This window comes from Panthera uncia, chromosome A2, assembly GCF_023721935.1.
Source record: "Panthera uncia isolate 11264 chromosome A2, Puncia_PCG_1.0, whole genome shotgun sequence".
Lineage (NCBI taxonomy): Eukaryota > Metazoa > Chordata > Mammalia > Carnivora > Felidae > Panthera > Panthera uncia.
In genome coordinates, this window is record NC_064816.1 from 148,601,511 (window position 1) to 148,623,680 (window position 22,170).

Here is a 22,170-nt window from a genome sequence, read left to right on the forward strand (position 1 = left end):
CTAGATCCCTGAGGGATAAGCACTGAGGCCATATACATACATACATACAGATAAATAAATAAACAGCTACCGCATTTCCTAATGTTTTGGCCCCCAAATCTGCTGTTGTAAGCAAGCCTAGTTGTAGGGCTCATGGTCGAGGATAGCATCAAGCCCAGGTGGTCTACTTCCTGGAGGACAGGAAGAGCTTTAACTACTTATACTTAGAAAGGAAAGGAGTCTCAGCCAAGTTGTTAATCCATGGACAGGCAAAGACCTTCCCCTTGAGAGCTCAGACCCGGAGCTTTTGTCCTGGGTTGCATCTTTTTTTAAAAAAAATTTTTTTGGGGGGCGCCTGGGTGGCTCAGTCGGTTAAGCGTCCAACTTTGGCTCAGGTCACGATCCCATGGTCCGTGAGTTCGAGCCCCGTGTCGGGCTCTGTGCTGACGGCTCAGAGCCTGGAGCCTATTTCAGATTCTGTGTTTCCCTCTCTCTCTGACCCTCCCCCGTTCATGCTCTGTCTCTCTCTGTCTCAAAAATAAATAAACATTAAAAAAAAATTTTTTTTTTTGACGTTTATTTACTTATAAGAGAGCCATGAGCTGGGAAGGGGATGCGGGGGGTGGGGGGGGGTCACAGATTCCGAAGCAGGCTCCAGGCTCCGAGCTGTCAGCACAGAGCCTGACGCGGGGCTCAAACCCATGAAGCATGAGATCATGACCTGAACCAAAGTCGGCCGCCTAACTAAGTCACCCAGGTGCCCCCTCCCTTTTTTTAAATGTTTGTTTATTTTTGAGAGACAGAATGCAAGTGGGGGAGGGGCAGAGAGCAGGAGACACAGAATCCAAAGCAGGCTCCAGGCTCCAAGGTAACAGCAGAGAGAACCCCAGTGCCAGGCTCGAACTCATGAACCATGAGATCATGACCTGATGTTGAAGTTGTATGCTTAATTGACTCAACCACCCAGGAGGAGCCCCACGTCCTGGGTTGCATCTTGACCACCCTTGCTTGTTAAGCTCAGGGCTCCCTGTGCCAAATGTTGTTCTTTGTCCTCTTTTACCAGTTTGATTCATTCAAAAGATATTAAACATTCCTATATACCAGGCACAGGTACATAGTATATAAAACAGATAAAAAAAAATCCTTGTCTTTGTGAAGCTCACATTCTAGTAAGGTATTAAAAAATTTCCCCCTTCCACAAATCCTCCTCCAAGGCATCCAACTCTCCTCCTCTTACCAAAATTCCACCCTTACTACAGTGGTATAATTGTGTCCTTTTTGTGTTCATTTTGTCTTGATCCACATAGTTGGGGTTTTTCCTTTTGTTGGTTATATGATGTAAATTTAAAGATAAGAGTGGGGGAATTCCTGCCAATGTTTAGTATGGGTGGGTAACAGATGTTTAAGTAAAACACAGTGAGACAAGATTTATACACTACTTTTAGATCTTTGTGAGAACAGATTGGAAATATAGTTAAGCAGAGGATAAAGATAGGAAGATAACTAGAGGAAAGGCAGTGTAGATAACTGCTTTGAGTATCTACAGTATGTAGAGGTTGTAGGGAGTGATTGTTACCTAGAAATATTAAAAGGTAAGTTAGTACTGATTTAATTGGAACTGGCATGGTTTTAGACTAGAAATCAGTTTAACCAGATTTATTCCAGTAAGTACCTGGAATAAAGCCATCTTTCTAGGCCTTAATTCTTTGTCTGGAGAATGGGAGTAAAACTAGATCAGTGAGTGGTTCCCAACACTGTACATTAAAAACACCGGAGAGGCAAAAAAAAAAAAAAAGAAAAAAAACACCGGAGAGGCTTTTATAATTCTCTCTTTGGACGGTGGGGCTTGGACCTGTTTTCAGATTCTTGCATCTGTATTACCCTGGGTCTAGGTTAAGAACCGCTGCATTGGATCATTGGCATTTCCAATGTGACATCATAACATTTTAGGAAGTAAGTATAGCATCCCATTAACCACTATAGCTATAGAAATACACATATAAAAGGAGTTGTTGGAGTGATTAATGTTAAGATATCGATTAAGCAACACACTGGTGTAGCAAAGATGGTAACAACCTTTTGCAGTTAACTTCTTTCATTTCTGTCTTACTTTCCTACAATTTTAAGAGTGTTAAACTTTTTTCTGTAGGTTTTTAAAAATGCCACTTGATAAGCAGCTTTGAATTTCCACACATCAACAAGTTTCAGTTGGCTGTTTATTGTCATTAGAAGACTTCTTAGCTAACCCATAGACTTATGAATGAGAGTAACGAGTGGAGCTTGGAAAAATCTCAGCATCCTCGGCAGTGCAGTGATCCGTGCTAGTCTTCAAGTGTGATAAGGACTTTTATTATACTAGTGAATATTCCTTATTATTTCTCAAAGGATCGCTTTGAAGATATTGTCTGTATTTTCCCATTCTTTTATGTAATTAAAAATTGAGGTAATAGTTTTACAGAGGAACTTGTTATTTTCGTCATAAAGTCTCACTTGGAAAGAGGAAGCTACCTGATAGTACCTGATATTCTTTTCCTCAGTATCCTAGATAATTGGTTGTCTAAACCATATTCGAATCTTTCCATTATCGGGGAACTCACTAACTCTTGAGGAAGATTTTTCTTTTTAATGTTTGAGAGAGAGAGAGTACGTGCATGAGCAGGAGAGGGGCAGAGAGAGAGAGAGAGAAATCCCAAGTAGGCTCCGTGCTCCATCCATCACTTGAACCAAAATCAAGAGTGAGATGCTTAACCAACTGAGCCACCCAGGTGCCTCTTGAGGAAGAGAGGGAGGATTCCAGGCCGGCTCTGTGCTGTCAGCTTGGAGCCCTTCAAGGGCCTGGAACCCACAAACCATGAGATTATGACTTGAGCTGAAATCAGGAAGTCAGACACTTAACAGACTGAGCCACTCAGGCACCCTGACTAGTATGTTTTTAAATTTGTCTTAATTTTCTGTTCATAGCTAATTATTTGTAAATTTGTCTTCTTAGATATGACTATAGGACTTCATATTTATTTTAAATTTTATCTGGTCTATTCTTTTGAATATTACTTTTCTTAAGTTTATTTTTAATTTTTTATTAATGTTTTTGAGAGAGAGAGCACGCGAGCAGGGGAGGGGCAGAGAGAGAAACACATAATTCACAGCAGGCTCCAGGCTCTGAGCTGTCTGCACAGAGCCAGACATTGGGCTCTAACAGACCGCAAGAGAGCGAGCAGGCACGCAAGCGAGCAGGGGAGGGGGAGAGAGAGAATCCCGAGCAGTCTCCATGCTGTCAACAATAGAGCCTGATATGGAGCTCAGACCCACAAACTGAGATCATGACCTGAGCCAAAACCAGGAGTCAGATACTTAACCAATTGAGCCACCCCGGCACCCCTACATATGCTTGTTAATAGGGTTAGGTACTGATTCTTTGTGAACTTCTGTTGAGTCTTAATAAATTTCTTTTTACTAGTTCACCTACAGTCTTGTCTGAAATCCAGATTGAGTTTACTGGTCTCATGTTTTGAGGACTTCATCTTTATTTGAAAATCAGAATGTTCTTCAAAGAATACTGACTATAATTCGGCAGTCTGATTTACATATTCTTTTAGTTTGATTTTAAATTAATGTTATCTTTTCTGTGTTAATGGGCTGCTAGAAGCTTGTTTTAGATTCTGGCTGTTTTCCTTGTTCGTGTGTTCTTAGGTACAAAAGTGATCACTCCTTCCATCTGCTGGTAGTCAGAATTGACGTTATTTTTTTCTGGCACCAAGTTTTATACTTGTCTGTGAAATTTCGTAATTTGGAAGTCCGTAAATAAAGAAGCACCTGTGAGACTTAATATGTAATTTGAAGAGAATTGTGATTGTTAATGAATTTTTGCAAAATGTGTTTGCTCTTTCAATAATGTCTTTTTTTTCCCCTAGAGAATGGATCTTGGAGAGTGTCTCAAAGTCCATGACCTGGCTTTAAGAGCAGATTATGAAATTGCATCCAAAGAACAAGATTTTTTCTTTGAACTTGATGTATGTGATTTTTGCTTTAATGGGTTAGATTATTTTTTGCAGTAAAACATTTTGAATATGGATTAATATCTCTACAGGCAAAGTCTCTTAGCGAATTATCTTTTTAGTTATATGAAGGACAGTACTAAATTAAGATGCTTTGTTGACTAGCAACATTTTTTTTAAGACTTTTTATTTTATTTTTTTTAAACTTTATTATTTTGGAAGAGAGACAGCACAGGTAGGGGAGGGACAGAGAGAGAAAGGGAGAGAGAGAATCCCAAGCAGGCTCTGTGCTGCTAGTGCAGGCCCAACGTGGGGCTCAAACTCACAAAACCATGAGATAATGACCTGAGCTGAAACCAAGAGTCAGATGCTTAAATGAAAGAGCCACCCAGATGTCCCAATGAGCAACATTTTTAAAAAATATAAGGTTAAACTGGGTATTTTAAGAAAATGTGTAAAACTCATTTCAATGCATATATTCTTTTGAAAAGTATCTTCCCAGTAAATCCATAATGATTACAGAAACATCAGTTTAAGCACATGAAAACCAACACATTTTTGATGTATATGAGGCCCTTTAATAATCTATAGAATTTTTATATTTGTTTTTTGTGTTTGTAAATACGTTTATATAGAAAGAGAGAGGGAGGATATTAAATGCAATGTGGATTTTTTTAAGTTTACTTATTTTGAAGGAGAAAGGGGCAGAGACAAGGAGAGAGAATCCCAAGCAGGCTCCATGCAGTCAGCATGGAGCCCGACACTGGGACTCAATCTCACTAACCAGAGATCATGTCCTGAGCCAAAATCAGGGGCTTTACCTTTCCTGGGAATTATTTATGTTTATTCCTTGCCAGTTTGATAGATGATGAGTAGTATTTTTATTATTGAATCTGCTTTTGTTACTTTTTTACCTTTATTTTAGCATTTAAAAAATACAGTTTTTAGTAAAGATATTTCTTAAGAAATATCTAATTGTCTTTTAATTAAACTTTGCAGGCTATGGATCATCTGCAGTCATTCATTGCAGATTGTGATCGAAGAACAGAAGTGGCCAAGAAAAGATTAGCAGAAACTCAAGAAGAGATTAGTGCTGAAGTGGCCGCAAAGGTAAGAATGCCAATAATTTCATTAGTACAAAGTATAGTTTCATCTCACTAATTTTAGCTTTTTATTTTGAAATTACTTGCACAGATTACAGAGACATATATAGGGAATTCTCTGAACTCTTCCTCTAGCCTCCCCTTATATGTTTACATCTTATACAACTGTAGTACACCATGAAAGCCAAGATACTCATACCACTCCAATCACAACATTTTATTCAGATTTTACCAGTTATGTGTGCACTTGTGTGTGTGTGTGTGTGTGTGTGTGTGTGTATGTATGTGTGTATAGCTCTGTGCAGTTTTATCACATGTGTAAGTAACTTGGGTAACTACCATCATAATTATGTTACTTCCCTGTAACATCAACCTTGAGACTCCCTCATATTACCTCTTTGTAACCATACCTGTTCCTCCTTTTCCCCTGTCTTCTGGAGACCTCCATCTCAATAATTGTTATTTTACTGAATATTATATAAATGGAATCATGTATCCTTTTGAGAATGGTTCTTTTCACTCAGCACAGCTTCCTTGATTCATACAAGTTGTTGCGTGTATCAGTAGTTTATTCCTTTTTTTTTCTGAGTAGTATTCTATGGTATGGTTATATTACAGTTCAACCACACATTGAAAGATGTTTGGGTTGTTTCCATTTACTGGGTTAACACCAATCAAACGGCAATAAGCATTTCATTTCTCTGGGATAAATGCCCAAGAATGCAATTTCTGGGTCATATGGTAAGTCCATTTTTAGTGCAACTCTTGATCTTGGGGTCATGAGTTCAAGCCCCACATTGAGTGTAGAGATTACACAAATAAATAAACTTTAAAAGTGCAAATAAGAAAAATGTAGAAAGAAAAGTACAGTAAATCCCAGTGGATTTGTAGTCATCAGTTTTTTGCTCATTTCATTATTTTAAAAGCAAATTCAGTATGTCACATGATACCACCTCTAAAACATAACCATAAAATCATATCCATAAAGCTATAAAGCTAGCAATAATTTTTTAATATTCCCTAATAACTAGAATGTGTTAATTTTTCCTATATAGAGTTGGTTTGTTCTAATGAGAATCCAAAAGAATTCCCTGTATTACAGTTTGATTTGATGACTTACTACTTAGTAACATTTTGTGCCATTCAAGATAGTTGGTACGTTTTATGAAAATGTAGAATGGAGGCAGAGTTACCCAGATAGTTTGGATGACAGCATTAAATCCACTTCTCAAGAAATGTATGTACGAAGGGAAATGGATTCTCCTCGTTGAGGAAAGGTCTTTTGTTTTAAGTAATCTCTGCACCCAACTTGGGGCTCAAATTCATGACCTTGAGATCAAGCGTTGCATGCTCTGCTGACTAAGCCAGCCAGGCACCCTGAGAACTTCTGAAAATTCTCTAAAGATGGGATCCTAAAGTGCAAGGATCTGATATCTCATGGTTGAAAAACACCCATCAGTGCTATCTTGGTTTATATGGCCTTGTATTGATTATTGATCACCACAAAAATGCTGCTTAACAAATTACCTCAAAACACAGTGACTTGAAACAGTAGCATTTAGCCTTTGAGTCTTCAGTCAATGATTCAGGCTGGGGGTGCCTGGGTGGTTCAGTCAGTTAAGCATCTGACTCTTGATTTCTGTTCACATCATGATTCATGAGATCGAGCCCCGCGTTGAGCTTTCCACTGATAGCATGGAGCCTGCTTGGGATTCTGTCTCTCCCTCTCTCTCTGCTCCTCCCTGCTCACACTCTTTCTTCCTCTCAAAATAAATAAATTTTGAAAAAGTGATTTAGGCTGAACTTGACTGGGAGGATCTTCATATCTCAGCTATAGGCTTACTCACATGTCTTACAGTCGTCCAGAGGGTACTGAACCCAGAAGGCTAGCCTGGCCATGTTCTCATGGTAGTGGTAGAGGTGTAAAAAAAAAGTCATAGCTCTGTCATACAAGTGCTTTTCATGCCTTTCCTTCTGTCATGTTTGCTACTGTCCCGTTAGCTAAAGCCAGTTATGAGGCCAAATTCAGAATTAGAATGTGTATGATATTACTAGTTGTATAACAAAGAAATGGATACAAGGAAAGGTAAAGAGTTTGGGGCATAATCCAATTATTCTATGATGGATATTGAAAGAAAAATACCACTTTTGTTAAAGAGGTAAGAAAATGATAACAGCATTGAGAATTTCTTTGAGGGATGAATATTTTGGATTGAAAGACATTTGAGAAGTAAAGATTATTGGCACACTAGTTTGTTGGGACTGGATGTCCACATCAAATTAAAATCTTAGCTAATATAATTGGCCACGTAGCCTGAATACTTAACTTTGTGGCCAAAATAAAGATGGTGTATGTATCATATACCATTAAAACAGTAGGAATGAACTAACTACACTCTCAGGATGATGGTGAGGAGGAGGAGGAGGACAGAATCCCAAGGCAGGAATTAATCCCAGTGAAAAAACATTCGCTAAGGCTAAGGGAGAAGGAGTGCTGTGGTCGTATGGTGACAAATCAGTAATGTGCTGTGTAGTGTATGTGCAACGCACATTTTCTCATTTCTCACAACTTTGTGAGATACTAGTATTCCTGCTTCTCAGATGAGGAAGTTGATTCAGGTTAAGTAATATGGTCAAAATTACACATCTGGTAATTGGTTGGGCAATAAGCTAAAACTGTTGGGACTCTAAAGTCATATCTTTGACTTAAAGCATGTGCACCAGTTCATTCCTGTAACTCCTTTTTTTTTTTTTTTTGAGTCTATGCTGTTTCTTGGGCATTGGAAATACAAAGATGGGAAATATAAATAGCTATTTTAAAAGTGGTGTGATAATGTGTATAAAAGTAGGTGTTACAAAAGATACAAAGATGGTACACAGGTGGCTTTGGCTCTCTCTGCTTAGGATTAAGTAGGGTGCAATGTGTTGATTGATCAAGAATGCTTCATGGAGGGGCACCTGGGTGGCTCAGTTGGTTAAGCGACCGACTCTTGATTTCAGCTCAGGTCATTCATGATCTTACGGTTCATGATTTGGAGCCCCACATCGGGCTCTGCGCTGACAGTGTGGAGCCTTCTTCGGATTCTCTCCCTCCCTCTCTTTCTGCCCCTCCCCGGTTGCGTTTTCTCTGTCTCTTAAAATAAATAAATAAATAGACATAAACAAGAAATAAAAAGGAGTGCTTCACAGAATAATTGGATCTTGTTGAGTGAATAGACATACGTGAATTCAGGCAAGGGGAGATAAGGGATGATATCCCAGGAAGAGGGATGACATCCCTCTGCAGTCACAGAGGTAGAAATTGAGAGTAAATTTGAGAATCTGGGTGTAACTACTATATTGTGTTGTGAAGTGGGGGAACAGCAAGAGATGCTTTGGAAAGGTACATAGGGCCAGATTGTGTGAAAAAAGGTATTTTATACTTGGAATATACTGCCAAAGCAGAGGTTGGGAAGTAATAGTTTTAAGTTGAGATTATTTGTATTCCTGACCTCACTGTAGTGAGGGCAAGCAGGCTCAAAACATCCTCATATCCCACCTGTTCATGTATTATATGCTCAGAAAGCATTATTTGTACTCCTCTTGCTTTGGAGAACTTGTCTTTTCTGAGCATTTGTGAAATATTTTGAACTTTGATAATTGTGCTTTTTACTCATGATTTTCTTTTCTGTTTCTTTCTAGGCAGAACGTGTTCATGAATTAAATGAAGAAATTGGTAAGTTGTTGGCCAAGGTGGAACAACTAGGAGCTGAGGGAAATGTGGAAGAATCCCAAAAAGTAATGGATGAAGTAGAGAAAGCACGGGCAAAGAAAAGAGAAGCAGAGGTAATGAAATTCTTTATAGAATTATCTAGAGCCTTACTGTCTGTACTTAACATATATTTAATTGGAAATTACTGAAAAGTTAAAGCCAATTAAAAATTATTTTAATTAGCTGGTATCATACTAATGGATTATGTATCAAAAGTTGTGGGTTTGTTTTACTTTAGAGCCGTTGACCTGTTGAAATTTGTAACTAGTAAATGAAATGAACTAAACTAGGTAGTCATACAGAACAGTCACACACACATAACACACAGAGTGCGTAAATGTCATAGTGATACCTTCCCCTCCCCCAGCTTAACACCATGGCAACCATTGCATTTCTTCTCTTCCTACCTCAGTACAAATATAGTACTTTGGCAGCCTCCTCTTATGCTTTCTTCACAGCACAGGTCAAAATCTAATGTCTGAAGACAAAGTTCTATTTTGTTTTGCCCACCTGATGTTTTTTAGAAAACTGGATACCTTCAGATGAGGTTGTATTCTCCCATTTTACCATAGTGTCCATTGCTCTTAACTGTATCACACCATGGTTTAATTTTTTCTTATTCTGTCCTCTTTTAGATAACTGATTTTAGCCCATTTACTGCTGTAAATTTTCTTCTACACACGATTGTAGCTGTATCCCACAGATTCATATGTTGTATTTTTATTTTTATTCAATGCAAATATTTGCTAATATTGCTTGTGATTTCTTCCTTGATCTATGGGTTATACAGGAGTGTGTTTTTATATATTTGTTTTTTCTAAATATTTTTCTTTTCTCATTTTAATTTAGTTCTCTTGCAGTCAGGGAACATTGGTGTGATTTTAGGTCTCTTAGATATGTCAGTACTTGTTTTGTGCCCTGAATTTAGTCTTGGTAAATGTTCCATCTGCATTTTAAAAGAATGATATTCTCCCTTGTTAAATGAAGTGTTCTGTAAATGTCAGTTGAGTCAGGATGGTTGATTAATTGTTCAAATCTTTACACATCCTATTGATTTTCTGTTTATTTACTGAGAGGAATATTCAAGTCTCTACCTCTAATTGTGGATTTATCTATGCTTTTCAGTTTTGTCAGTTTTTGCTTCATGTATTTTGAAACTATTATTAGGCTAATACACCTTTAGGTTTGTTGTGTCTTTTTGAATAATTGAGCCCTTTATTATTTTGAACTGTCCTAGTAATGTCTTTTGCTTTCAAATCTTGATCTGATATTAATAAGGTCTTTTTAGCTTTTTTTAGATGTTAAAGTTGTATACTGTAAACTCCAGAGAAACCACTGGAGGGGAAAAAAGTATAACTAATAGTAGAAATAAAATGGAGTCCTAAATAATACTTAATCCAAAAGAAGGCAGGAGGAAAGGAACAAACAACAGATTGGACATAGAGAAAATAAATAGCATGGTGGTGTACCGATAATTATGTTAAATGTAACCCAGTGTACCAATAATTACATTAAATGTAAATGGTCTAAATATTCCAACTAAAAGGCAAAGATTGTGAGACTGGATTTTTTTTTTTAAAAGCAAGAGCTAGCTATAATAAATCTACTCTAGGGGCAGTAGGTGGCTCAGTTACACGTCCGAGTTTGTCTCAAGGTCATGATCTCACGGCTTGTGAGTTCAGGTCCCACTTTGGGCTCTCTGCTGACAGCTCAGAGCCTGGAGCCTGCTTCAGATTCTGTCTCCCTCTCTCTCTGCCCCTCCCCTGCTCGCACTCTCTCAAAAATAAATAAACTTAAAAAAAAAAAAAAAACTAAAGTGTTTATTTTGAGAGAGAGAATGCATATGAGCAGGGGTGGGGCAAAGAGGGAGAGAGAAAATCCCAAGCAGGGTCTGTGCTGTCAGCACAAAGCCCAGCGTGGGGCTTGGTCTCATGAAGCATGAGATCATGACCTGCACCAAATGCACCAAAATCAAGAGTCGGACGCTTCACTGACTGAGCCACCTAGTCTCCCCTGGAATCTACTTTAAATATAAATATATATTAAAGGTAATAGGATGGAAAAGAATATGCTGTGTAACCTTCTTAGTATTTTTAAAGTCTTAATATTGAGGATTTCTTTATTATTTTTTTTAACTTAGATTTTATATTTTTATTACCTGTTTTTTTTTAAATAGAATTGATTGTCAAGTTAGGTAACATACAGTGTATACAGTGTGCTCTTGGCTTTGGGAGTAGATTCCCATGATTTATCACTTACAAACAACACCCAGTGCTCAGCCCCAACAAGTGCCCTCCTCAATGCCCATCACCTATTTTCCCCTCTCCTCCGCACCCCCCCCAACCCTCTGTTCTCTGTATTTAAGAGTCTCTTATGGTTTGCCTCCCTCTCTGTTTGAAACAGTTTTTTCCCCTTCCCTTCCCCCATGGTCTTCTGTTAAGTTTCTCAAATTAGCATTTCTTGAAATGTAATTAATACCAATCCAGAAAATAAACACTGAATTTTTATATTTTAAATGTTTATTTTGAGAGGGAGTACATGCACGAGCAAAAGAGCAGAAAGAGAGGGAGAGAGAGAAAATCCCAAGCAGACTTCTCATTGCTAGCACAGAACCAGATGTAGGGCTTGATCTCACGAACCATGAGATCATGACCTGAGCCAAAATCAAGAGTCAGATGCTTAACTGACTGGGCCACCCAGTTGCCCCAATTTTTAAATGCAGAGTATTTTATAGCTCATTTCCCCCAAAGACTCTGGTAGCAAACATAGTGATGTTATTACTTGCATGTTTTGTTTTCATGAAATTTCATGCATATGTATTTGAAGATTTTCTAGTATCACACAGTGGCTTAACGTCTTTAATCTGTTATATTTTGTCTGCATTTGATTTTTACTAAGGACAGTACTTTAAAAAATGTGCTTGCCCATTTTAGATTGTGTTCAACTGCACATAAAAGAAAACTTACAGTGGGTTAACCAAAAAAGGATTTTGTTGTTCTCCTTTAGTAAATACTCGTGGTTAGGGAGTCTAGGCTGATATGGCAGCTCCATGATTCCATCTAGTACACAAGTTACTTACACACCTTTATGTTCAGCCATCTTTATTATATGGATTCATCTTTATGTTTATCATTTTTTGGCGGTAATATGGCCACTATGCCTAAAGCCTTTCTTCTGCATAACTAGAAAGAGGAATAATAAGGCACAAAAATTGAGTTGACTTGCCTCTGTGTATCATGTGTTTGTGTTTATCTTTTTTAAAAACTTTTATTTTGAAATATTTCCAGAGATACAAAAGAAATAGTGTAAGGAATGCCCCTATATCCTTCACGTGGACTCCAAATATTAACATTTTTACCACATTTCCTTTTTTTCCTCCTATTGTATGTGTATTGTATGTGTATTGTATGTGTAATGTTTGACATTAAGTTATAGATGTGAAGCCTCTTTATCCCCAAATACTCCAATGTGTATTTACTAAAAACAAGGATATTTTATTACATAAATGCAGTATAGTGATTTGAATCAGAAATTAAGATTAATACAATACTATTAATTGGAAGACTTTATTCAGATTCTTCTGAATTGTCCCAATAATGTTCTCTTTTATTAAATTTTTTTTCTTTGGGACCCCTAGGTGTCTTAGTCTGTTAAGTGTCTGACTCCTGATTCTGGCTCAGGTCATGATCTCACGGTTTGTGGGTTCCTGCCCTGCATTGGGCTCTGTGCTGATGGTGCGGATCTTGCTTGGATTCTCTCTTTCTCTGTCTCTCTCTCTCTCTCTCTCTCTCTCTCTCTCAAAATCAGTGAATAAACATAAAATTTTTTTTTCTTTGTTTAAGGTCCAGTTAAAGATCATATGCTGCATTTATTTGTTCATGTTCCTCTAGGCCTCTTTAATGTGGAACTTTAGTCTTTGGCATGATCTTCACAGTTTTGAAAAGTACAGGCTAATTATTTTGTAAAATGTGTTTTTCAGTTTGGGTTTGTCTGATTTTCTTCTTGGTTAGAATTTTGACAGGAGTACCATTTAAGTAATGTTACATGCATCAGAAGGCACATGCTAGTAATTTGTCCCATTTCTGGTGATATTGCCTCTTTTTCGACTGTGAAGTTACAGTGCTTTCCTTTTTGTAATAAGTGTCTTGGTATTGACACTTTTTTCTTTTTTTTAATGTTTATTTTTGAGAGAGAGACAGCATGCAAACAGGGAAGGGGAAGAGAGAGAGGGAGACACAGAATCTGAAGCCAGCTCCAGGCTCAGAGCCTGATACAGGGCTCAAACTCAAATGGTGAGATCATGACCTGAGCTGAAGTTGGATGCTTAACCAACTGATCCACCCAGGCGTCCCTTGGTATTGACATTTTTGAAACTGTAAATATTGTTTCCCATCACTTCTGATCCACAGGTGATAACAGCCATTAGTGATTTTTTTCTCAGCTTACTGACTCCCTTTGAAAGAACTTTTCTATATATTCCCTCCAGCAATGTCCACTTAAATATCTCTAAAGGCAAAGCTGCATGAAGGCTTGGAAATAGAATTTTTTTGTTTTTAAGTTTTTTTTATTTATTTTGAGAGAGAGTGTGCATGCACATGCTCAAGCAGAGGTGGAGGGCAGAGAGAGGGAGAAAGAGAGAATCCTAAGTAGGCTCCACACCATCATTGCAGAGCCTGATGTGGGGCTCTGTCTCACGAATCAAGAGTTGGACGCTTAACCAACTGAGCCACCTAGGTGCCCCAGGAAATGTAGTGTTTTTTAGGTAGAGAGGTGGCTGTGTCAGACGATAACCAGAATATTTTCAGTAAGGAAAAATGATTGAGTGTAAGACATCTTACTCTTGTTAAGGTACTTCCTCTCATTGCTTATAGAACTATTGCTTTTGGTGGAAAGTTATCATTTGTATGCCCTGTCCACATTTCCAAAGGGAAAAGAAATGACCTGTGGGTAAGAAGGCAGTGGAAGCAGTGAAAGGAAACTGTAATAATACCAAAGACATTCATTCCCTCTCTGCCAGCGTGGGTGACTTTTTTCTTGATCCTTCACTGATGTATATAGTTTTGGGGTTGCTTCGTTTCATTTTTAACAAAAATTGCAGAAAAGAAAACCCAGAACACTGAGAAGGCCTTTCCGAAAGTCGTGTTCTATGTCATGGTAGAATTCTTACAGTAGTTCTTGGCAAAATACAGTTTACTTCTATTGGATAGGTCCCGAGGACAGAGGATGAGGGCAATGGAAAACCCATGATTTTCATAACAAAATAGCCATACTTTTGCGTATTCGTCAGAAAACTTTTCTTTATATGTACATAGTGTATTTTGTGTAGTGGTATGACTCAGTGAGGTTTATATGAATATTGTTTTTCTCACTTTTGTTCAGGAAGTTTACAGGAATTCTATGCCGGCTTCCAGTTTCCAACAACAGAAACTTCGAGTCTGTGAAGTCTGCTCTGCCTATTTAGGTCTTCATGATAATGATAGACGACTGGCTGATCATTTTGGGGGTAAACTGCACCTGGGATTTATTGAAATAAGAGAGAAACTTGAAGAATTAAAGGTACATTGGTAAATTAATATCCTTCACTTTATCTAATTTAATCACTCGTTGTTTTGATATGCATTAGTTATCTTTTTGTGTAATATCTTGGCTGAAATTCTGCTAACAATTCATACCAAATAGAGTAGGATTATAAATGGAGATAACAGCTGGTTTAATGGATGATGTCTGAAAAACAGACTTTAAATACTGTCCCCTTATTTTGGGGGATAGTGTTTTGTGTTGGATAGGACATTGAATTAGGAATCTTGCAAACTGAGTTCTGAACTAATTGTTTCATGCAAATTCCCCCAAATTTTTATTCTATTTTCTATAAAATAAACAGTATAATATTTACTTTAATTTTTTTTAATGTTTATTTTTGAGACAGAGACCGAGCGTGAACAGGGGAGGGGCAGCGAGAAAGGGAGACACAGAATCTGAAACAGGCTTCAGGCTCTGAGCTATCAGCACAGAGCCGGACGCAGGGCTCGAACCCACGAACTGTGAGATCATGACTGAGCCGAAGTCGGACGCTTAACCAACTGAGTCACCCAGGCGCCCCGTTATAATATTTACTTTAAAGGAAGATTGAGAAAATGAGTCTAGTATTTTTTTGAAATATTTTGCAGTTCTTCATAACTAAAGCTTGTAGGACCTCTAGTTTTATTTTATGCTCCTACTCTTGTTTCAGAAAGGAATTAGAATGAAACCTGTCTTTAAAAAAAGGACAGTTATTATCACTTAACATATATATACCACTATTGTGAGAAAGGCAGTACAGTTCCTACTCGTGCTGAATTCTTTTGAGAAGACAGGAAAACAACAAACGGTATTTCTAAAGAGGTTAAAGATCAGAATAAATGGATATAGTCAATTTACTTTTCAACAATCTGATGTGGCTAGTTTTATTTGTTGTTTTTTTCTTTTTTTACATTTATTCAGTTTTGAGAGAGACAAGCATGCGAGTGGGGGAGGGGCAAGAGAGAGAGGGAGACCCAGAATCTGAATCAGGCTGCAGGCTCTGAGCTGTCAGCACAGAATCTGATGCAGGGCTTGAACTCACAAACTGTGAGATCATGACCTGAGCCAAAGTCAGACAGTTAACTGACTGAGCCACTCAGGTGCCCCTGATGCAGCTATTTTTTTAAAAATTTTGGCACTGTAGCATTTTGTTATGAGTAGGAGACTGGCTCAAAGGTGGCAATCACTGGATAGTGACTTTTATTACTGAAATTAACCCAAGATCTATAGTTTCACATTTAAAATAATGTGGAGTCAGAAACACTTAGGGACGTCTCTGTATTTGTAATTAACAGTGAGCTCTTCTAAGTATTCTGAGTAACTGGGATGATTTTGGGTAAGTTTTTTTAAATGACTAAGTTTCACTATTTCACATGGTTACTGGGGTCTAAGTTAAAACTCAAAAATAGTACTGTTTGGGAATCTTTGCAGATACAGAGCTAGCAACAGGACTATTTAGCTTTTTACTGGTACTTTTTGAAGCAGTAGAATTGAGGTGGTAATTGGAAGTGACAGAAGACATTTTTATTTTGGAAATCATAGAGAATGGGAGCTTATAGTGATTTATAGTGCTTAATGTTCTTTAAAAAATACAAAATAGGTGTACCTCGCTGGCTTAGTTGGCATGGCATATTCCTCTTGATCTCAGGGTCGTGGGTGTAGAGATTACTGGAAAAAAAAAAACTTGAAATAAAGTAATGCTTGAAAATATTCAAAGGAGAAAAGTCTTGTAGAAATGATTTTGAAATATTAAGTCATGAAGAAACATGAAATTTTACAAATGTTCCCGAGAAGGGGGGAAGAAACATTTTGGAAACTAGACTTGCATAATGATTTTACCCAGTAAAACTTTTAATTGAACTGTTATTAAACAGATTTTGATGTTACCTGTGCTATATTGGGAACCACATGTCATAGAGTGTAGGATAATTCTTATTAAGAATAGACTCAGTAACTAATGCTTCTCATTTTTTATTATTTGAATTGTCATTGTCTTTTAAGAGAGTTGTAGCTGAGAAACAGGAGAAAAGAAATCAGGAACGCCTGAAACGAAGAGAAGAAAGAGAGAGAGAAGAAAGGGAGAAGCTGAGGAGGTATGGAGTGATGAACTGAATAGTCCAACTATCTGATGTTGAATGTCCCTGGCTCTAAAAAGAGATGTGATTAATACAGGATTTTCGGTGTTACTAAATCTGCATGTGGGAAATTTCTGTTTACTCTTAAAAGTATTACTATGTGAAACAGTGTTTATAAAAATGTTAACTTACAACCATTTAAATCAGGGTGATTTCCTTCAACGTGTATGGAAGAGTGAGTAAAGAGTCACATCCTTATTTTTTGTAAGATTTACTACAAAGCTCTTTCTAGCCCTCTGGTTTTCATAATGGCTGCGTTTGTACCAGATTGGTATAAAACTATTTTTATTTTTGTGATCTGCTTTATTCTTAGTTTGGGTTTTGTTTGTTTCATTGATTATCTTACATTGTGCTTTGATTCTATATTTCTTCAGTTCTAGGGGCTATAAACTTTTAAGATTGTATTAATTTAATAATAGCTAAATGTATGCAATTTTTATATTGGTATTCATTAGTTGATAAAGTCATATTCTTCATGTTTAGTAAACATTTAAACATTAATGTTCTGAGCCACTTTTACCCATTGGCAGCAAATTGTGTGGCATCATGGTGGGAACCTTCTTTGAACTCACGTACATAACTTCTTTAACAACTTCAGGATGGACAGATAATGCCACAAAAGAATTATGTGTAGTTCTCATTTATAGTGTTTCCTTCATTGTATTACACATCCCTGAAAGTTAAATACTTTCCAGCAGATTTTGTGCCTAATTAAAACCCTTTATGATATGTGACTTGGTCATGGCAGCTTCCCCCAGGCTTTGAGCATGTTTTACCGTAGTCTCTTTCAAGATGTTTAAACTGACTTTGTGTTACATGACTTGTAGCAGGTAAAATTTTTGCACTGCAGTGAAGAAATGAAACAAAACTACACTTCCCTTTTTAAGGGGAGTGCTGTCGTATATCCATTGATATATATGTTCTTCATTTACCATAAATTTTACCTCATAGCTCTATCACTGTTCTCTTTTGTGTACACTGATTTTCTGTGGGAATATTGCTTAGCTTGATAAGACTGTATAAATGGCATTAGAAATCTCATTTTAAAATTCTGAATATAGTGCCACTAATTTATATAATTCAACTGAAATGATAGTTGGATGAGAACAAAAATTCTTTGCCATGACTACATTTTCACATCTGTGGCTGACAGGAAAGTGTACCACATCTTACTCCTTTGTTGCCAACTGGCAAATTTCTTTTAATATCGATGGTAAAATGTGACGCTATTTCAGAAATGTGTTTGAAGTTTTCTTTTTTTTAACCTGTGAACTTGAGGAAGTATCAGAACTAAGAATGAAAGATGAAGAAATTACAAGCAAGTACGGAGTTATACAAGATGGGATTCCAGCTATGGTATTGAAAAGGATAATGATAAAAACTACTGTTGCTTACTGAGTGCCTGTTATGTACCAGGCCTGTGCTACGAATTGGCCTATATTCGTTCATTTAATCCTTACAATTGCCTGTGAAATTTACATTGCTGTGCTGCTTTTGCAAATGGCAAACAAGGCTGAGGGAAGATATATATTATCTGTCTGGGTCACAGATAGTGATGCAGCTGAGTTAAAACTTAAATCAGGATGAGTCCAAAGCTCATCCTTCAGTTGTGCTGTATCTTCCCCACAAGACACCCATGGTTTCCTAGTAACCACAGTACTAGCCATTACTATTTATCGAGTGTTAATTATATGCCAAGAAATGTGAAGAGTGCTTTAATAAGGGTATCATGTGTCATGTTAAGAAAGATATTGTAAGATTGAGTTGGGTGTTGTAGCGATTACACTATGAGGTTATAGTTCAAAAGTGAATATATCTCAGATAATAGAAATTTTACCCTGTTCCCACAGGGAAAGAACAGATGACAGAGATATAAATAACGAATTTTTTCCAGGTTGGGAAGTATTTCCTGGGGAATTAGTGAATGGTTATTTATTGTGGTTTTTACTCCTAGGATCATGTTTTTTTCTTTTTTTTGTAATTAAAAAAAAAATTTTTTTTTTTAATGTTTATTTTTGAGAGAGACAAAGCATGGGTCGGGGAGGGGCAGAGAGAGGAAGACACAGAATCCGAAGCAGACTCCAGGCTCTGAGCTGTCAGCACAGATCCTGACATAGGGCTTGAATCACAAACCATGAGATCATGACCTCAGCTGAAGTTGGATGCTTCACTGACTAAGCCACTGAGGTGCCCCTCCTAGGAGTGTATTCTCTTAGAGAGCTAGGTATCCTAGATAGGGGATCTCATATGCCAAGGTGGGGAAGTCTGTACGGTTTGTGGTGTATTTTGGAAAAATTTGCACACGTTCATATGTGCTTCATATTTATAGAATTGAAAAGATTAGAAATCAGGGGGTGCCTTGGGGGCTCCTTCGGTTGAGCATCTGACTTTCGGTTTTGTTTGACTCAGGTCATGATCTCTCGATTTGTGGGATCAAGCCCCGCATCAGGCTCTGCACTGACATTATGAAGCCTGCTTGGGATTCTCCCATCTCTTCATCTGTCTCTGCCCCTCCTGCACTCTCTTTCCCTCAAAATAAATACACATTTAAAAAGATTAGAAATCAGGAAGAATGTAATTTTAACAGTGCATTGTACTTTTTCTTAGTCTTTTTTAATAAAAATAGATACTCTTTTTCCAGGTCTCGATCACACAGCAAGAATCCCAAAAGGTAAGTTTTACACAAAATGTACATAAGTATTGAAGTTGGGTTTTTTCCAGATGTTGTTTTCATAGATTAAATATTTTTTAAAAATGAATGAGAATTAATAGAGTAGTACTCTTAATTTCTTTTGTAGTTCAAGTATGGGCATTTTGTTTTAAGATGAAACTGGTCAGAAGGTACTCATGAACTACAGCCTGATTTTATCGGAGTAATATATACAGTGCCCTGGAGTTAAAGGGAAAACTAAAAACATTGGGGCGCCTGGCTGACTCAGTTGGTAGAACATGCAACTATTGATCTCAGGGTTGTAAGTTCAAGACCCACGTTGGGCATAGAGCCTATTGGACAACAAAAAAAGGGAAAGCTAAAAATATTTTAGAATATTTAAAATCTTTAGAAGTGCAGGCTAAATATGCGACAATATATTTTTAAAATAATTTTCGTGGTGCATGTAAGAAACAGATCAAAGTAAGGAGGGAGGGTGTAGGGTGTACCTGTTGAAAATATAAGCAGGTTAAATAGTGAATGCCTTTTTGAAAGAGGGATCCATAGCGAGATATTGAAGGGAAACTGAAATGTTTATTAGTTTATACCCTGGTCTTCACTTTATATGTTTATTACTTATAACTTTGTACCGAGATCACAAAAAACTTCAGAGGGGCACTTACATCTTTAAAGAGGACAAGAGAACACTTTCTTTTTAAAGCTTTGACATTAATATTTGACGTCTTTTTGAAGACATTCTTTAAAAGTTTTAGTAGTTGGTAATTTTTTTCTGAGAAAGCTGGGGAAGCATGGTGTATGTTGTCATTTTTTAAATTTTTTGTGTGCAATTTTCATTCCTATCCTTGAGTCGTTCTTGTGAGTCCATCCCCACTTAGAATGCCCTTTGTCATTCTTTGTCAAATCTTACAATTTTTCTTGTTCAGATAACTACTTTCTGAAACCTTTGGAGTACTCTTAACTCTAAAGTTAATTATTTCTCAAGAACTTTCTCCTGTGTACTAGAGCATTTGCTGTTATGAAAGAAAAACCTGCATTTCTTTTAGATGCCCCATAGTACTTTTTAGGATCTTTCAGTTGATGTGTTTCTGCTCCAAACACTAAAAAACTAATAAAAAAGACCAGTTGTGTCAGCCAGTTTATATTGTTGTTTCTGAAATCTAGGATGAATAAATAGAAACATTAAATGTTGATAGTGTTCTTGTTTACCGGTTGATTAATGCAAATCAGTCCCTTTGTTGAAAAGATATTTAAACTGTTAGTACATAGAAAGTCTTCAGATATTGAGGCCAGAACGTTAATTTCTACCATTGTACTCCAAGGCACTTTTCTATACTTGGCCAATCCCCTTCTCTACCTCAATCTGTTTTTCATACGTCAATCAGAATATGCCCTTTAAAAAGTGAAATAAATTACGTCAGCCAAAAGATATTCCATTTCACTTAATGAGAAGTGGAAATCCTTGCCATAGCTTTTAAGTAATCAATCTGAGATTGGGGTAAGTAGGTACCAGTTTATGTCTTATGTCAGCATATTTATTAATAGCTCGCCCTTGCTTTTTATATAATTAACCATTGAAAGCATCCTAGTTTGAATGATACGGTACTTGGTCATTCTGCCCTTAAAACCCTGAATTATTCCCCTTGCTGAATTCATTCCAGCCAAACAGATCTTTTAGTCCTTCAATATGCTGAACTTTCTCCTACCTCCGAGCTTTTGCCCCTGTGTTCCCTCTACCTGAAGCAACCTTCTTTGAGATGGCGGATTACCTTATTTTGTCTTTGCTTAAATGCTATTTTACCAGAAAAGCCTTTCCTGCCTATTCTGTAAAAAGATTACAATCTTATTTCTCTGTCCATCTTTACCTTTTTAATATAACCTTTTTTTACTAGCCGACTTACAGTATTTACTGCTTACATATCGTGTGGAATAGAACCTCCATGAGGTTAAGGACTTTGCTTTATTTACTGCTCAGTCTTCCTAGTACTTAGTGCAAGATGCACCCAGTAAATACTTTTTAAATGAATGACTAATTATCTAGAATTTTGTAAAAGAGGAATGAATTTATGCATTGAAAGACATAAATTCATTATAGCTCAAAATGAGTGACTAAATCCCATTTAATTAAACTTGCATTGAATGAATTTTATGTTCTTTTCCCTATGCTGCTTGTCAGAGAGATTTTATTCAGTTGTGGAAATATTCGTTCAACTGTAGTTGATGCTGGGTTCACTCTATATGCCTTCTTTTGAATATAAATGTTGACATAAGCTGAATGCTTTTAAACTTGATTTAATAAAATAATCACTTGAAAATGAGCTCAGTTTGTAAATTGTATCACCTGAATAATATGCTTTTGAATTTATTAAATTATGAGAAAACATTACATTTTTAAAGTGACTTGAACAATTTTTTAACCGCTTTATTAAGGTATAATTTACATGCCGTAGGTTCAGCCATTTTAAGTGTATAAGTCCATTAGTTACAGTTATGCAATGTCAATGTCAAGTTTAGATCATTGCTATCACTCTATAAAGGGACAGTTAGAACAAAGTTTCATATCTTTCTTCCTGCTTGCTTTCCGTCACTTACCACACACACATGTTGTGAGTTTTGTGACCCAGTGGAGGCTTCAGAAGTGTTTTTCCTTCTAGCTACTTCAAAACGTTTTTCCTTGACTATAGTCCTATGTACTCACACTTTTTTTTTTTTATGATTAAAGTTCTCTAAAATGATTTATACATGTTTTTTTCCTTCCCAAGCTAAGTACTGCTTACAAGAGAACAGCCTTACTGTGTTGATTACACTGTGACTAGGCATATTGTGGACATTAAAACTTATTTTGATGGTCATAAGATACAACCTTTTAAATTCAGAGTTACATTATCCTAAACACTGATCTCTTATGCCTCTCCTCCCTTTTTTATTCATGTCCATCAGATACATACTTTAGAAACAAAGTATACCAAAAAAATTTTAG

The 22,170-nt window shown here is 36.9% G+C and overlaps 1 protein-coding gene across 6 annotated transcripts in view; it reads left to right on the forward strand.

The window, feature by feature from the left end:
- LUC7L2 (LUC7 like 2, pre-mRNA splicing factor) overlaps window positions 1-22,170 on the forward strand; it is a 56,584-nt gene that overhangs the window by 29,087 nt on the left and 5,327 nt on the right. For all 6 annotated transcript variants that reach the window (XM_049641950.1, XM_049641951.1, XM_049641952.1 and 3 more), the window contains 6 exons: window positions 3,891-3,989; window positions 4,974-5,084; window positions 8,759-8,902; window positions 14,208-14,384; window positions 16,389-16,480; window positions 19,164-19,193. In XM_049641950.1, the coding sequence (XP_049497907.1) occupies window positions 3,891-3,989; window positions 4,974-5,084; window positions 8,759-8,902; window positions 14,208-14,384; window positions 16,389-16,480; window positions 19,164-19,193 (653 nt within the window). The remainder of the gene's footprint in view (window positions 1-3,890; window positions 3,990-4,973; window positions 5,085-8,758; window positions 8,903-14,207; window positions 14,385-16,388; window positions 16,481-19,163; window positions 19,194-22,170) is intronic.